The 18,260-nt window shown below is 46.1% G+C and overlaps 1 protein-coding gene across 2 annotated transcripts in view; it reads right to left on the minus strand.

Annotated features, from left to right (window-relative positions):
• The window catches only part of LOC142587449 (epoxide hydrolase 4-like), a 64,418-nt gene that overhangs the window by 37,602 nt on the left and 8,556 nt on the right, over positions 1-18,260 (minus strand). Inside the window, exons 2-3 of one of the 2 annotated variants that reach the window (XM_075698475.1) lie at positions 14,919-14,960; positions 6,624-6,852 (exon numbers count right to left, since the gene is read on the minus strand). In XM_075698475.1, coding sequence (XP_075554590.1) covers positions 6,624-6,812 — 189 coding nt within the window. In that variant the 5' untranslated portion in view covers positions 6,813-6,852; positions 14,919-14,960. The remainder of the gene's footprint in view (positions 1-6,623; positions 6,853-14,918; positions 14,961-18,260) is intronic. The other variant, XM_075698476.1, reaches the window with a different exon arrangement.

Here is an 18,260-nt window from a genome sequence, read left to right on the forward strand (position 1 = left end):
TGATTAATTAATGCTGGCCTAATATCTGTGTAATTAATACGTCTGCCTTCTCAGCCGTCTTCGTCTTCTAACGCGTGACCTTCCCTCTTTCCGTGGCATGTCTAAATAGAGTTTATTATGTCTACGTGTAATGACAGTGATTGAGTTTGTCTGTTTTGTCTTCATTGGTCTTCCTATTTTAGCTCTCGCTTTCTCATAGTTATTGGATGGTGCTGGCGTCATCTTGTTCTTTTCAGTAAGAACATGATGCCTAACAAAGGGGCAGCCAAATATAAATCTGAGAAACCCAAACAACTCCAGCAATTAGAAGGTAAAGTGCTGTTTTAGTAGAGGCCAATGACTAGGTCCGGATAGGTGAGAGGAGTAAAAAATTCTACGAATATTCCAATACTCCCTAATGAGAAATTTGAGCGCAGCTATATACGCGTTTTCATTTTGCGATATATTGGCAAGCGCGAGCAATCCGTCTCGTGCGGCACGTTGCAAACGGAGCCTCGCTAATCGGAAGATCACGAGAAGTAGCGCGTGGGTGACGTGTGGGCGAGATTCACAGCGGCTGCAGCAGATAGATCTCCAAGATGACGCGCGCTACTCTGGTGCCTTCTCGTAGCCAACGTCGCCGTAGTGCGCGTCTTGCGCACGACTAGGCTTTCTTCTCACACTTTCGCCATAGCCTCCTTCTCTTCGTGAAGCGTGAGGCTTTCCGCCTCACGCTTCCGCTGCACCCTTCTCCTCCGATTTCCTCCTCGCGCTCTGTTCGCTCTGACCTTCTTTTTTTTCAGCCCCCGCTGCGCTCCGCATTCGTCATTTCGTTCGCTGCGCTCGTTCACTCGGTTACGCCGGGAACGCCGACGCCCAATGCAGGAACGGGGGCCTACTCGCTCTAAAAGGCCGAGCCTGTTGACTACAACACTGGGAGGCGCCCCTTCCTTAAGCAAGGAAGTAGCGCCTCGTTGCCGAAGCAGATATATAAAGAAAAACCGAGTAAATATGTTGGAAGGTGGATAATGTCATGAAGTGGTGGAAAAGCACAAAGGACTGAAGCAATAGTGTCCCGCCTCCATTGCTGTTCACGCTTTATGTTACGGGCATAAAAAGACGACTAGAAAACAGTGAAATAATGTTTGATTCATCTCACATTTCTAATGAGAAAAGAGTGCAACAGAAGGTGCCTGGACCAATGTATAGGGATCTTATAGAGTTACTTGCGGACAATGCAGGAGGCTTACACAGACTCCTTAATGTTTGCGGCAACGCAGGGACAAATGTACACTTTAGGTTTAGCACAGAGGAATCCGGAATAATGATATTTAGCGAAAATACAAGTAATTACGCCGTAATAATTAACATGTCATACCCATAGTCAGTCAACACAAATACCTCGGCGTATACATAAACAAAGGAAAGACTTACTCAAGCACCAACCAATTTAATCTTAAATTAAAGGGGAAGCGGAATGGAGAAATAATAAAACAGAACACATTGGGTTAGAAAATATGACGTGGTGCGTAGAATCTCCAGAGGAGTAATGATACCAGCGCTAACGGTCACAATTACTTAAATATTTACTTAAAATCGTATATATTGTCTGGCTTGGAAGTTAACTAAATATAGATGGGCGGGTTGGCTTTCGGAGCCTACGGTAAAACCGAAAATGAGGCACTGCTGGGTGATATGCGTTGGACTTCTTTTGAAGTCGTAGAAACGCAGAGCAAAATTTGCTTTAAAAGATACATGTAAAAAAGGTTGAGTCACTTTCGCATGCGCTAAAGACGATAACGGCGAAAGCCTCCGCGCTCAACCGAGATTCATTGGATTACTTTATATTTTTGTTCGTATGCATTGTTGCTTCCTGTTGCGTTCTCCAACAAAGGTCACAGGCTCCAGTGCCTGACGGCCTCACGAGAAGGAGACGGTGGCGAACTGTTGTGCCAAAACTTCGAAGAGACAGAAACAAGTCATTGCTAACTGCAGTATGATGAATGCTCGCCTCAGGAGAGACCGCCGTAGGATGGAACCGGATATCTGCAGGGAAAGAGCCAGCCCAGCGCGAGGCGCGAACGTCTGTCGCGACGTAGCGCGCACGCTTGCGTGCACGGAAAACGCGGGAAGCAAGCCTAAGTTAACTGCGTTTTAATTAATTTTGCTCTAATTAACACCAAAGGAAGTAGGTTTGAACTGTCGACCTTCACGATGTCACTTGGAAACCAACTTAGAGATATGGCCGGTTTTCTCATGTCTCCAAGTTGGTTCCACTCCCGCCAAAGATCGTATGTTGGAGTGTTTTAATTAATTCTGTCTTAATTAACAGTAGCTTAATTAACTTTGCCTTACCACCACAGGTCGTGCTGGCGCTTCTTTTTGCGTCGGCTTCACACTTCCTTTTTTAAAAAAAAACATTGATGTCGTAATTCGCCCGAACACCAAAGGTCGTTTGTTTGACTCCCACCAAAGGTAGTAAGTTAATTAACTTCGACTTAATTAACACCACAAGTCGTGGGTTGGACTCTCACCAAAGCTTGAGAGTTCGACTCCCTATGAATTTTGTGTGTAATGAATATGGTGCCATAACGCCGGACACTGCATTTTTCGACTCAGGTGGCATGAGCCACGTGAGGCTTTTGCCTTAGTAAATGGGCGGCTTAAGTGCAGAAGTATGTGTACCGGAAAAGCGTCGACACAGAATAGACGAAAAGGTCAAGAAAGTAGGCGACCAAATACAGGCTAATTGTAGGTGTAAACAAACAATCATTAATCATCACAAAGAAGGTGAGAGAAACAGAGATAGTGAATTGAATGCAAATAATGGGGAAAAAAGGAGCATGGGCATTTACAATACTGGGAAGAAAGAAATTATAAGGAAACATACGTGTCGACACAAGAGCATTGCCAGGCTATTTGAGGCTCGAGCTGGTTGCCTAAGGACAAAAACCTACTCGAGCGAACATTCGCAAAAAGATTAGGCGTGCGTCTGCTGCAGCAAAAATTCTGAGCCAACTGAGCACATCCTAATAGAATACGAAAGTATTCGCTCAATTAAACCCGTAGGTAACGTACACATTCCAGACGCGCTTGAATTCAAAGTGGACGGAAGGATCAACCGGTCAGCAGTCTAAATTTTCAAAAGACGTTTACAGTATTGGTAAAAAAGAATCAGGGAAGGGAATGATGTTACCAGATCTGTTACAGGCGTAGCGGTACCAGGTGCATAGAGAAGTTTTGAGGAAGAGAAGAGTAAGCAGATATATACAAAAATACTAGAATGAAAAGCAAGCATAGCATACCTCATGAACTCAAGCAGGCTAGGGGACTATTTGTCACCGCCCCCCGTTTCAAAGGAAATGCAAAGAAATCATCATCATCCTCAACCTCAATAAAATTCCCACTTTTACTCCTGCAAAGATTCCTTGCTCGCACGTGATCGCAACAGTCGTAAAGAGAATCTAGAACGGTTTCGTCTGAGCTACTTAGTTAATCATTATAGCAGCGTACATACCAAATTTCGAAACATGAGATGAATGTCGTGTTGTCTCTTTATTTTTCTCTCTGTAAGGTTATTCTGTACACTACGGAACTGGATCGAGGATACTGGCTGCTTTGACAATGAACATCTGCGGTATTTCGTTTAAATTTTAGCGCACCTCGCGCTGTTGATATGCGCACACAAGGTTTCCCACGACGTTTCCCTCGTATCATCTAAGCAGAATGCTCGGTATTTTCCAATTCCCAAGGAAAAAATTGACTCGACACATTGGCCCTGCTTAAGTCGATGCCGAGGGAAGCTGTTGAAAACCATTACTGCAACTGCTGATAAGGGTATGCAATGTTTTATTGCTTTAGAGTAATGGTAGTAATGGTTTTTTATGGTAATGGTAGTAATGAAAGCAACGGCAATATTGAGAGCACGCCTCCGCCCATAGCGGTGGTGCAACAGCATTGAAATCAGTTGCTAGGCTGGTTCTTCTATATACGAAAGGCTAGGGACGTCACTCCCAGTGCGCAAGCTGCCGTCGACTCGGCATCTTGCGCAAACACCAATTTTTAGCGGAAAACCTACCCGGGGAGAACTACGCGCTTCACATTGTTATCAGGTGCGCCTTATCACAAATTATGTTCTTCGGATGCTTGTTTTGTGCTTGTTCTTTATTGAAACGTATGCTGTTCTGTATGTTTGGACCCTATAATGCAAAACTATGCCAATATGTTGTTATTCCAATCTAGCGACGTCAAATTTGCGTAACCGCCGACGCAAGCATCGGGCGGTGACCCTCAAGGTTGCCTGAACAGACCAATCAAACGCTCTCCTCGTTTGTAGGAGGTCACTTTTGTTTGCTTTAAAAACGAATAGCATTGTGAGCGACTTGTCTTATTTAATTAGCTGACAAGAGGCGAGAGCACGCTCAATTGAAGAGGGATGCAATGGGGCCGACCCACTGCATTGAAAATCGATAACCGCTTGAAGAGGGTCGTGCCAGCGTCTGCGATTGGTCCGCTTTCCCTTACTTTGCTTGAGGTGGCTGGTCGGAAATGGCGGCGGCATGCAATCGAAGATTAATAATACCGCTAAAACGGATCCTTAGCAAAAAAGAGTTGAAAAAGCGAGGTCGTAAACGTGCCAAAAGTTTTCGAAACCGTTATACGGCCACGCAAAAAGCTTTACTGTACGCAAATAAACCCATGCTCTCCGGCAGACACGTGTAGCCAGTGCCTGAGCGATCGGCGGCAGCCGTTTTTATTCCATTCGGAACGGGGCAGCCTGCGGCTATTCCGAAGAAAATTCAGTTTTGTTCGGCATATTAATGCGTCTTTAACGTGTGCACGTCACTTTGATGCGGCGAGTTTTCGCGGTCCTGTGACGTCACGTGACAGGGAGGTGAAGTGGGAGCAGCCCGAAAACTTTTGACCAATATCCAAGGGTTAATGGCTAAAAGGCATGGAATCAGAAATAACGTTTTTGTTTGGTCCCATGATGCATAATCAGTGTGTACGCGACATATTAGATGGGGAGCTATCGCGGTTTTCGTGACGTCGCGGGACACACCGGCGAAGTGGGGGTGGTTAAAAAAGTTTTTGACCAATCACGGAAGGCTGATTGCAGAATTAGAATAGAAAAGTTTAGAATAGCTTTACATTAGAGCGCCCTTGCATGCATGATTCCAAAGAATTCATGCACTCTTCACTCTTCACTTCACTTCACATTGCTAAGTGCTTGAAGCCTCTGCCAGACACTGCTCATGACTTACACGGCCGCCGGGATCGGCCCACATTTTCGCTAATGGACGCTGAAAAGGAAATGCCGACCATCGAGATGCTAACGCCTTCGCTGTAGTATTAGGGGCCCTATTATGGCGAAGTTTTCTCTAGATAGGACCCCGGAATTTCTTCGTGGCGTAACGTCGACAGAAAACTATCAATAGCAATGGCTTATACCTTAAATACAATGGCCCGTACTCCTGTAAAGCAGAGGCTACAAGCACTCAGCAAGTGAAGCGAAGAGTGCACATATTCTTACGAGTCACGCGTACAACATACAGAAGAGCATACCTTTCAATAAAGAACAAGCTCAAAACAACCATCCGAACCACATAAGTGATGATAGTTATATCATTAGAAGCTAACAAACAAACTCACCAAGGACAACACGGGAAATTACTTGTACTTGTTAATTGAAATAAAGAAGTTATAAATTAACGCAATTGAAAGTGGATGAAGAAACAACTTGCCGCAGGTGGCGAACGATCCCACATCCTTCGCAGTTCGCATGCGATGCTATACCAATTGAGCTACCGCGGCGCCGTCTTCCCATCCACTTTCTGAGGTATAAATATTAGAACTAAACCTGGGAGTGTTAGCCAGCGCCACCACTCGCAAACCTTGGCGGTGGATGTGGAACATCCTTTCTGCCTCAGGCGTCAAGAGTACGTGATCTTTTTGGGTGAACGCAACAGGTCCCGCACCTGCGGCAAGTTGTTCTTTCATCCACTTTCAATTCCATTAATTTATAATTTCTTTATTTCAATCACTAAGTACAAGTAATTTCCCCTGTGTTGTCCTTGGTGTCTTTGTTTGTGGGCTTGTTATGATATGGTTAATGAAAAAATCGGGCCCCTCGGTTAACCCCCTTTCTTGTAAGAGATAAGGCGCTCCTGCGCCTACATGCAATGCGAAGTACGTAGCGCTCCCCGCATATGCTTTCCGGTTAAGGTTACTGTTCAGCAAGCTGCCGCGGCGACGGCAGCTTGGCTGCACCATTCGAAGCAGGGAGTGACGTAACTACACTTTCGTACGTAAAGGAAAAACCCGCCTAGCAACTAATTTGCGCTGTGCCAGTGTTATGGAAGGGTATGTGAGGCGAATTTCCCTTCCGCCTGGTCCACTCTTTCTAGCTGCCGGTAGTCAATTCACAAGCCGTTGAAACGTCTTAGGCTAATAATTTGGTAAACTATATGTGAATGTCGCCACGTGAATAATTTCAGCCTACATCAGAATGGGTAATCGTTCTTCTTGTCGTTTACAGCTTCGCTGTCCAACCACCTTCACAGCATGAATTGGAAACCATCTTTCTGGCGATCAACTCAAGCACTGCTCCGCCGTGATGGCGACTTGTAGAAGAGGATACGTACAGAAAGATTCAAAGTTGTATGCTTTCCGTAGGTAGCGTTGTTAAAGTCCACAGGCTCTTTCCTTTCCAAGGGCTTGAGTATAGATTCTCCGTACCACGATATTTGCAGCTTTACGTATGCCTCCATCCAGATCCACATGCTGGTCCCAATAGCAAGAACGATGAGTTTGCCCACACTTGCAGGAATCATTTTGGAGAGAATTTTTTCAGTAATATTAAACCTGCGCAGTCTGAAAAAAAAAACGATAGTTACAGCATTACATCTTATTAGATAATGACGCTAAGATCACAGGGAGAATGCATATTGTCGGAAACCTTGAAGCGCTGCAACCCTCGCACCCAGTGGTTACGCGCGCCTGTACTCTTCTCAAAATCCTGCCATTTCTTTAAATTAAGGAATTCGGTAATGTGCTCGTTGTGCACGTCATGACGTTAAGTATGTGTAACGGCTATGCTGTTCACATGGCGCATAAGCAGAGCGGGATAAGAACCGAATACCTTACATACCGCCGCGTATCTGAGCGCGGATTTACAAAACTTCTCGTTCGTAAATGCTCTTTGGAACTCTCTTGTCGTCTTCGCCAGCACGTACGTGTAGTATCCGGATTTCCTGGAATCTATTCGTACGAACAATTCTACCAGGAAACCCTTTTGCGCATACAGGCCATCATTTTTGCGCGACTGTTTGCCGGTGCGCTACTCTTTCCGCCAATTATTTAGAGTCGTGACGCAATGTAAACAGTCTCAACTGTGAAACAGAAAGCCGGAACACCGAAGCCGTCGCGCCAAAATTTGGCATGATACACCCGATCATGCGCCATTGACATCGTAAGCTTCTACCGGGTTCCCAGTGGCGGCAAGTGATTCCTCATGTGGCATCGGCTATATTGCGATATAACTTTCGCACGGCGAAGTGATAGCTCTGGCAGCCTGATGAAGTAAAGAACGAGAACTGTCTCTACACCCATGATGAATGCGGTGGATCGTTCGACGCGCTACCCCGTGGCCGTCGCCTTTGTCATCTGTTCACTCCCGACTGTCACAATGCAACAAAACAGTGCTTTGTTTCTTTTTCTTTTACATTATTATTCAAGGGCGTCAGTGCATAACTCGCGGCATTGAACTTGACTCGGAAACTTTTCTTTTTTCGTGCAACGGATCAGTAATGTGCGCAGCTTCAACGAGCACGTGTCCTATTACTACGCGTACACGGGCAAAACCTAGCGTATATACTAAAGCTGTTATCAATATGGGGAGGCAGTGCAAATGCGCGAGCGCTCGTATTTCCTCGAGGAAGTCAGCCGATTTTATTGATATTCCGTACTGAAACCTAACAGCTAAACAGTATAGGACGCCACAGAGCTGCGTTTCTGGTTTTTGAGTTGACGTAATTATGCCTTTACGCTACCACAAACAATCATCTAATGGCTGCTTAGTTACAAAACAACCATTCTCTGAAATATTGCTTTCCCACTTGCCAACTCATCATGAAAACCTGAAAAGTTCACATAATCTATGACCGCGCGCCGGCATATACGCTCATCATGCGATGCATTATCAGTAATCATAATTAGACGTAGCTTAAAACACAGGCACGTCTGCTTGTCGTGAGAGATCGAGTGTTGTTCATAAGCCAAAAAGCGACAAAACAATGGCGCCATCACCGCATGCGCGGCTCCCGCACTACGGGGAGGGGCTTCCCTGCATAAATTTAGAGCCTAAGATTTTGGATCAGCGCGCAATTAAGAGGAAGCTTTAGCTCGGGTGCTTCTATCTATATACTTGTAAAAGAAGAATTACTTTTTCGCAGCGACCAGTGCAGCAAATTTGACGAGGTCTGTTGCATTTACACGAAGAACTTAAAACCTAGTGACTGTTGGTTCTAAATTCTTTATTAGGTCTAATTATTTTATGAAAAATTTGCAAAAATCGCGAATTTTCAGAAAACGAAATCAAATTTATAACTCCGTAACTCAGCAACGAAAAACTGTCACAATTCTATGAATTGCATTTTATAGTACATCTAAAGCGGACAAAATTGATACCCTAACTTGAATCTCAGAAAATTTGGTAATATGGAAATACAGCTTTTCGAGAATGCTTGTACAAAACGTAAAGAATTCACGTAAGATATAAATTGACATATCGAATTTGTTCGCTTTGAACGATCTAATGGCTGCCATTTATAGAACGGAAATATTTGTTCTTGATGCAGAGCTATTAAATTTGTAAACTTCGTGCTTCTGGTTTTTTGAAACTTCCTTGATTTTTTAAAATTATTTTAAAGAACTGAAGACCTAAATCGAACGCCGGTTATAACAGTCACTAGAATTCAAGTTCCTCTCTCGAATGCAACAACTTTCATTAATATCAGTCCAGGGGTTACCCCAAAAAAGCGTTTCTGCGTTTTACATGTATTTTAATAGGCTGCGTCGGAGTTGGGCCAGATTCCTCTTATAATGGGGCACACTCTTGCGTGCCGGTGTCTCGTGTCGTCCTTGTCTTGTTCAAGATAGCTTTGCAGGGCTGTCGCAGGGCGTCCCAGCCCTAACACCCAGCTAACACCCAGTTTCATGCTACTACTTCGCCGCAACCCGCACTGGCTGTCTTGCTTCAGGCAGTCGGCGCGTGGAATTTGGTAGTGTAACGCGGCCTTCCTCGTATCAAAATGAGATGAAAAGGATGCAATGAAAAATCAAAACGGGATGGTGACTGAAATGGAGCGCCAATAAGCAGGACTCTCTAATGCTTTCTGTTCACCCATTTACGAGGAGTACCTCATTGCGAAAATTGTCGACCAGTGTGGAACAAAACCAACCTATTTGTGCCTTTGGCAATTTATTTCTGAATATTCTTTTATGGTATTGGCGACTAAATAATTTCATTATGATGTACAGCTCTGGGGCGATGTAGTAAATAATTACAATGAACAAATGAATAGTACGTTTGTCACGAAAAAGTGGTCGATTTTAGAAATCGTTGTCAAAATTTGTAACTCTTAAGGGACTTTTGCGCGCCAACGTTAGCAAAAAAGCGCCTCCGGATATTGAAGACGAACCTTTGTAAGTTCAGAATGCGAAGTTGTCAAGCGTTAGGCGCCGAAATAGATTTTGTATATATATATATATATATATATATATATATATATATATATATATATATATATATATATATATATATATACCGCTTAAAACACGCAGCAGCCAGCGTGGCGTCCTATTCGCGGTGATCGTTGGAGACGTACGTCGACAGCTCTCTGTCATTGTTCAGTTGAGACGTTCCATAAGACCGTTCGTTTCTGGGTGGCAGACGGAGGACAGCTTGTGCTCAGTGGCACACGAGCGGAGGAGGTCGTCCACAAAGCCAGACAAGAACGAGCGGCCGCGGTCTGTAAGTAACTGTCGAGGTGCACCGTGGTGAACGACGTCGTGAAGGAGAATATCAGTGACGTCTGGTGCGCAACTAGTCGGCAACGCCTTTGTTATCGTGTAGCGTCTCGCGTAATCAGTAGCGACGGCGGTCCACTTATTCCCTCTAGTTGTCATCGGGAATGGGCCAAGCAGGTCAAGGCCTACGCGAAACAACGGTTCAGAGGGAACTTCAATTGGATGGAGTCATCCGAAAGGTGGCAAAGGAGGTTTCTTCCGGCGCGGACACAATTCGCAAGTTGCGACATAACGACGCACGGAGTGGTACAGACCCGGCCAGAAGAACCGGCGTCGTACGCGGTCGTATGTACGCAAAATTCCAAGGTGTCCCGCCGTCGGTGCATCGTGAAGTTGATCGAGAGCGACGGACTGCAGATAGCGAGGAAGGACAAAGGCCTACTCAGGGCCGTCAGGATTGATATTCCGGTGGTAGGGGATGCCATCGTGCAGAACGAACATGTGGCACGGGGCGTCAGTGCTGTCAGATAGCCCTCCTGCCATGATGGACTGTAAGGAGTCGTCGCGTTGTTGTTCAGCGCGCATGTCGGTCCTGTCAGTAAAATCCATCATGCAGGTCACCGGATCATGCTCAGCAGGCTCAGGGGGATCCACGGAGCGACGAGAGAGGTAGTCAGCGTCCTTGTACAGACGTCCCGACTTATAGTTGGCAACAGACGAAAATTCCTGGAGCCGCAAAGCCCAGTGACCAAGTCGTCCTGTCGGGTCCTGGAGAGAAGACAGCCAGCAGAGGGCGTGGCCGTCTGTAACGGCCGAAAACGTGTGACCGTACAAATATGGCCGGAACTTGGCGACAGTCCAAACTAAAGCCAAGCAGTCCCGCTCAATGATGTAATTTCTCTCGGCAGGTGACAACAGGTGGCTGGCGTAACCTGTCACGCACTCGGTACCATTCTGTTGTTGGGCCAGAACAGCGCCGATGCCATGGCCACTTGCGTCAGTGTGGACTTCGGTTGGTGCAGATGGATCAAAATGGGCAAGTATGGGAGGGGTGGTCAGAACTCCGATGACAGCGGCGAATGCGTGAGCGTGCTCCGGGTCCCACAAGAATGGCGTGCTCTTCTTTAGAAGGTCTGTCAAAGGCCGAGCAACGTCAAAAAAGCTTTTGACGAAACCGCGAAGGTAAGAACACAGGCTGACGAAGCAGCGCACATCAGAAGCAGAACGTGGCACAGGGAAACTGCGTACAGCGCGAACTTCTTCCGGATCTGGTTGGACACCGGATGCGTCAACGAGGTGTCCCAACATGGTAATCTGACGGAGCCCGCATGGACACTTGGAGGAGTTCAGTTTGAGGTCGGCTTTTCTGAAGACCGCAAGAATGGCAGCGAGTCAGGTAAGGTGGCTGCTGGCCCTGGGAGAAAAAACAATAACGTCGTCAAGGTAACAGACAGCTGGTACATTCATAGTCTTGCAGAAGAGAGTCTATCAAACGTTCATATGTCGCAGGAGCATTGCATAGGCTAAAGAGCATGACTTTGAACTGATATAAACCATCCGGCCTGATGAAGGCCGTCTTCTCGCGGTCCATTTCATCAACTGACACCTGCCAGAAGCCGGATCGAATCAATGGATGAGAAGTATTTAGCTCCGTGCAAGCAGTCCAAGGCGTCATCGATGCATGGTAGTGGGTAGACTTTTATTCGCGTGATCTTGTTTAAGCGGTGATAATCGACGCAAAAACGCCAGGTACCATCTTTCTTTTTGACAAGGACGACTGGCGGAGCCAAGGACTGGCTGATGACTCAATGACCCCTTTGGGGAGCATTTTGCCCACTTCTGATTGGATCACTTGACGTTCAGCATGCGATACACGATAGCGACGGCGATGTATAGGTTTCGTGTCTCCAGTGTTTATACGGTGCTGAACAAAAGATGTTTGGCCTAAAGGCATGTCGCCAAAATCAAAGAGGTAACTGTATGATTTAAGCAGGAGCTGTATGTCCGTGGCCTGTGCAGAGGTGAGGTCGGGTGCAATAATTTTCGCGAAGTCATCCGTTAAGGAAGCAGAGCTGTGAGCTGCAGTTGGCGCTGATAAGCCACTCTCGGCATTCAGACTCTCAATATCAAATTCGGAACCACTAGAAACACTGGCCAAGAAAATGCCGGCCGGAATCACTTGAGGGCACAGGCTGAAATACAGAAGCGGTAGAACGACGTCATTATTAGTAACCGTGACGAGCGTATGTGGAACAGCGTTCCGATTCAAAACCACGTCTACGATGGGGCGAAGCACATATTCACCTTCAGCGACCTGTCGCTGGGCGGTCAAAGTGACGCAAGTAACTACCTCGCGTGACAGACGCACATCGCGAAGCGACCAGAAGTGCGGTGGGGTGGTGGTCAGAGCATCAGCGAGTTGAGGCAGTTCTAACTGAAGAACGCCGGTCGCGCAGTCGATGAGAGCAGAATGAATGGATAAAACGTTCATCCAAATATAACGTCGTGAGGGCAGTTATCTTACACAGCAAAGAGAACAGAAGTAGGTCGGGCGGCTATACTTAAACGCGCAGTACAAATTCGAAGAACAACCAGCACGCCGCCGTCAGCCACACGAGGCACTCGTGCAGCTGCGGGGGTGCGGACCTTCTTTAAGGGTCTACGTAGGCTAGCATTCATCACCGCAGATACATGGGCTCCAGTGCCGACTACTGCTTGGACAAGAACGCCGTCTATTTGAACGTCAATTACACTTCTCCTTCTGGGCACACACACAGGATTTGCTGCAGTAGTCGGCAATGCAGCACCACCTCCGAAGACTGCATTTCTTAGTTTTCCGATAGCCACAGGGGACGAAAGGCGACGTGGCTGCGGCGAACGGAAAGATAGGCTACGTGTTTGCAGTAAACGAGACTGGTGTCCGCGCACCGATGGTGAGCGGCTGTACCAAGTAAGCATTCCAAGCAGAGTTGTCGGCGCTGTTAGACTCGGTGGTGGGCCAAACATTGGGGGAATTTCCATCAAAACGACTCAGGTTGGTCGGCATGCGAGTTGTTAAGGGCCACGAGTTGCGACCATATCGGGGGACATGACCAATGCGGCGACAGGTGAAACATGTCGACTGGTAGTCCGCAGTCCTCTACTCAGTCGGGTTGCGATAACGCGGAGAGAAACGTCGAGGCGGAGCGAAAATAGTAGAAGGGCGTTCGTTAGCTCTGGGATTGGCGACAGCACACACAGACTGTAAAACAATGTTTTCGAGTTCCTGGCGAACGATGGCTTGTACGAGGGGAACTGAAATTGTAGTAGCATCAGGGCTACGCGAACAAACCTGCGGGCACCATCGCATCCAGTTCACGTCTAACGATTCGCACCACGTCCTCTGATGGCGATGCATGCAGCTGTGAGGGTTGGTCTTCACACCTCGACGTTACGGCAGTACTGGGACGTCTGGTGAATGGTTTGGCCTTTTTGCCTGCTCGAATTGTCGGCACTCTTTAATGATTGCATCAACTGTAGAGCAGCTCTTGCACATGAGCAGATTAAACGCTTCGTCAGCAATACCCTTAAGCACGTGCCCGACTTTCTCAGCTTCTGTCATGTCGTGATCGGCTTTACGACAAAGTGCCGGCACGTAGTGGATGTACAAGACGTAGGACTTCGTGGGGGATTGGGCATGGGAGGCCAGCTCCTGCTCTGCGGCAATTTTACGGCCTGCTTGTTTGCCAAACAACTCTGTCAATTTCTCTTTGCATCGGTCCCAGCTGGTTAGCTCCTTTTCGTGGTTTTCGTACCACATCATTGCCGCGCCTCTCAGGTAGAACAACAGGTTAGCTAACATAAGCGTAGGGTCCCATCTGTTGATTCTACTCACGCGTTCGTACACGGCCACCCGCTCTTCAACGTCGGCGCCATCGGTCGCGCAGAAAGTTCCAGTATACTTGGATTTCACAGCTACAGCCAAAGGTGACAGTGACGTAGCATGCGACGGTGACGTAGGAGGCGGCAACGACGTTAATCCCGAGTGCTCACAGTCATTCATGGTGCGGACGGTGATGCGACGTCCACTGCGGAGCTCCGTTTCCAGCCGTGGTACCGCGCACCTTAATCAATATGTCACGGGGATGTTGGGAGTATAGAATATTATATTTCCAATATATATATATATATATATATATATATATATATATATATATATATATATATTATAAGATGGCTGACCACCAACACACAGCAGCCTGCGTCCCACGACTTCTTCTTCCTGTCTTCTTTCATCTTTCCGTAACAATATTAATAGCAAATGGAATGGCATATTAACAACTAGATTGAACGGCACAGAATGAGATCAAGAAGAAAAATTTTTACAGTCGAACTCACGTCTCGATAACTATCGATGTAATGCGATTTGCATTGGAGCAATGTAGCGACAAACCATACTTCTCCACGTTTATTTACCATCTGTAGTGGTCGTTTTCAGACGTCCGCTGCTTCGGTATAGTCTCACCTTGCTATGGTACTTGCTGGCCAAGGTCTCTGATGAGAATGGAGGGATTACTATGATTGTATGACGCGACCGCGGTGAGGACGATGCAATTTTGCGTTTACGTTCGCAAAAGCCGTTGTGTGCTTAAAATGAGAATCCTTCGCGGTGTTTGAAGTTAACCAAAGGTCGATTGGTCGATTAGCATGGCGGGCCTACGGTAAACAGAAAAAATAAGGCACAACAGAGGGACATGCGTTGGACCTATATTGAAGACAGAAAAAACGCAGATTCAGATTGGTTTTGAAGAAAGCCTCACGAACATGGCTCAAATTAAATTGGCGGTTAAAGCGAACAAGAACTCGTACATCAAAAGCATGGACACAGAATGGATGAGAAGTGAAAGTCTAGAAAGTTGGCAAGTACGTACCGGTTGATTGAAAGTGTAAATAGACAAGCCGGACTCTGCAACCTGGAAGCGAGAGAAGACCGTACGTTTGACCCAAAGAATGAAAATAAAGAAGACTGCGAAAATTTACAAGTACAGCACAAAATAAATCAGCAAGGAAAATTTGGGACTACTTGGGGCCCGAGCTGGCTGTCTCAGCACAGCTGCAGCAAAATGTCCTCAACTGGCTGAGGTATGTGTGTGCTGCAGCATAATTCCGAAAACAAATCAGTACATTGCAATGGAAAGCGAAGTTATTCACCCAACAAGAAACGTAGAGAGCGTCCACCTTCTAGTGACACTGTGATTCAAAGCGGATTAAAAGATTAACTGTCAGCAGTCGTGATGAGCAATAGAAATGTAAATTATCGGTGGAAAGACAAGAGATTGATAAAGCCATAGCCGTTACAGGCATTTGTAAATGTAAAATATAGCGATATAGGTTTCAATTAAAAGTAAAAGGTTATGCAAAAGTGGGCAACAAGCTAGACTGATGCGTATGTATAAAACGTCGATTAGCTAAAGAAGGGTAGGTGACATTGCCGCCGGCCCGTTCAGAAGGTGATGTCAATAGACATCATCACAAATGCCGATGCGCATGGGCACGCTGCCTTCTGTGTTTCTTTTCATACAACTTACTACGGCATTTAAATGTGGGGAAAGAAGATAGAAAAAGGTAGTGGGCTAGAAAAGTGGGCTATTGAATGGGAGGTTTCCGATTGCAGTAACAATTTGGCATTCGAAAGTTCGCCAATGGAGCATTAGCTATTATTTCAGCTAATTCGTTTGGGTAATTGGTAATTCAACACAATAGAAAAACACGGTATTTTATGGAAGACTAAGAACAGAACAGCGTTGGTCGCTTCTTGAAAGCCTAAATCTTTAAAAGCTTGACCCACGTCAGCCTGGACACCCTGTCAACAGTGAGCAGTTCTGTGTTCTCTCGTATGGCACCGCATGTCTTCACAGGAAACGCACCGTAGTGTTCCCGTTATTGCCACTGTAATCACCGCAATTGCTTCCCTTTTTTCCAAGCGCCATTTGTGATGCTGTGGCGCTGTGCACAAGTGGTGCCGCATTGCAGCCCAATGTTCCACGTTTTCACGCGGAGCATTGCAGTTCAACAAGGAAGGCAACAGGCGTACCGCCAAATGGTGTTCTTTAAGCGCAGCCGAGAGCATCAGTGACGAGCATTTGATTGGCTGTTTGTTGTGTTGGTCGACATACAATAGTTATTATTTGGAACTTGCCGGATTTTGAAGATGCCTGATCGTTGTCACTTATATACTGTGACCAAACAAGAACTACCTGTAGGTAGCGTCGCTATCCGGGGCAAGTAAAAAATTTCCTGTTTTGTTTACTGCCTATTTTCCTGCGTTATCATCATAATTAGCATGCTTTCTGTTGAGCGGTTTCACTGTTAGTGTGGATGTTTGGGGATTTTCTTCCATAGGGACCAAGGCGCAAAGAAAATCCTTTTCTACAAAAGGCCCAACCACGGAAGAGTCGCCTGAATGGCGGCCAGATAAAAACACCGTTCTTGTTTTGATATTTATGTTCATAGTAATTGTTTTACATTTCAATTTCATCAAAGGGTGTTTTCAAGGAGGCCCAATTGACGGGTATAATCAGTAACTTCTGTCTGATTACCTTTATCTTGGATAACAATTAAGAATAAACTACCGAATTCTAGCACTTCTTTTTCCGGCTCCTGAAGGAACGACAAGTGTCTTTCTCCCATAACAAAAAATAGGAAGGTGGCAGACATTTACGAACACGGGAATTTCCATCTACAAAAAAAAAGCATTGTTAGGGCACATGCAACCACGTTCCTCAATGCGTTTGCATGTAGCATAGGCAGCATTATGGACACCGTGCTGTTATCGCTACTGTCCGGTAATCTTGCGTAAGGCGAGCATTCACTGCACTGTATGTGTTCTGTTCCAAGTGATGATGAAATGTTGACGGTGCAAGAGTATACGGACATTTTCAGGCTAATACGAACAGTTTTCTCAACACCGAGAAAGAAATATTCGCAAAGGGAGAACCACACACATCGTTGCTCAGTTCGTTTCGTGGACAGAGTAAATCGCGGTCCGGTGGCTTTTCGGGGAACAGGAAAAAGGGAGGATGCTACATAGCCTGCGTCCTTGGCCATAGCACACAGAGCATCCAGTCAGTGCCTGGATTTATCGTGTATGGTTTGTATGTTCGAGCGTTAGCTTTCATTGGCTTATTCCAATAGCCGTTTCGGGTGGCGATGTCTTCCGTCGCCACCGATGTCCGTCGCAGCTATCGCCAGGCTCCTACCCGCTATGGGGTGATTGGCCAAAAAATGAGTGGATTGTTTTGAGGAAGAAAAATGTCACATGCTGGCGCCATTCATACATGAAGTACACGTAGGATATACCTCATTAAATCAAGCAGGCTAGGTGACTGTTTTTTGCTGCCCTATTTGATAGGGGATACCGTGACCATAATCATTAGCATCGTATCGTGCCTCTTGTCACACGAGTGAGATGCGCGCCGCGTAGCGTCGATACTTGCGCAGTTTGCATTGCATTTGCAATTATTGCACTAGGTCGTACACCAAGTAGCACTTGTATAGGTAATGGTACAAGGTTTTGGGGGTTTCCTATCATGTATGCGGCTTCCACCCAATTTGGCCGATTGACAAAGAAATAAATGAATTGTCCTGAGGAAGAAAGAGAAAGTTAACGAGATGTATAAAAATGCGAGAATAAAAAACATGCATAACATACCGTATTACATCCAGCAGGCTAGATGACTGTCACCACCCCGTCACAAAGGGGATGCCAATAAACCGTCATTGTCAAGAGCACCAAACATGTCCCTCGTCACGCGATGGGACAAGCACACCACGTTGCATTGATACATGCAAAGTTTGCACTGCAGTTTCGTTGTATTGAGTCAGGTGTGCTGACATCTGGCAGTTGCATTAAGCAGTTGGATGTAGCATGTAGCTGAACCTGGTTAACTTACGCACGCTATATGACTGTTTGTCACAACCCCCTATCAAAGGCGATGCCAAAAGTTGACAGTCCCTTTCGCGAGCGAATAAGAGGATGATAAGAGCCTGCGTGCTCGCGAGACATTCATTACATTAGTTAAAATTTTCATTGGAATGCGTTGTCACTTCTCATAACTTGTTTTCTCCAACCAAATGTCGTGTGTTTGAGTCCTTTAATTAACTATACCATAATTAACTTCACCTTAGTTAACATCGCCCTAATAACTGCCTAAGGTCGTGCTGACGTTTCTCCGTCGCCTCGGCTTCATGCTTTCTTATGCAGATATTGATGG

Source organism: Dermacentor variabilis, chromosome 7, assembly GCF_050947875.1.
Source record: "Dermacentor variabilis isolate Ectoservices chromosome 7, ASM5094787v1, whole genome shotgun sequence".
NCBI lineage: Eukaryota > Metazoa > Arthropoda > Arachnida > Ixodida > Ixodidae > Dermacentor > Dermacentor variabilis.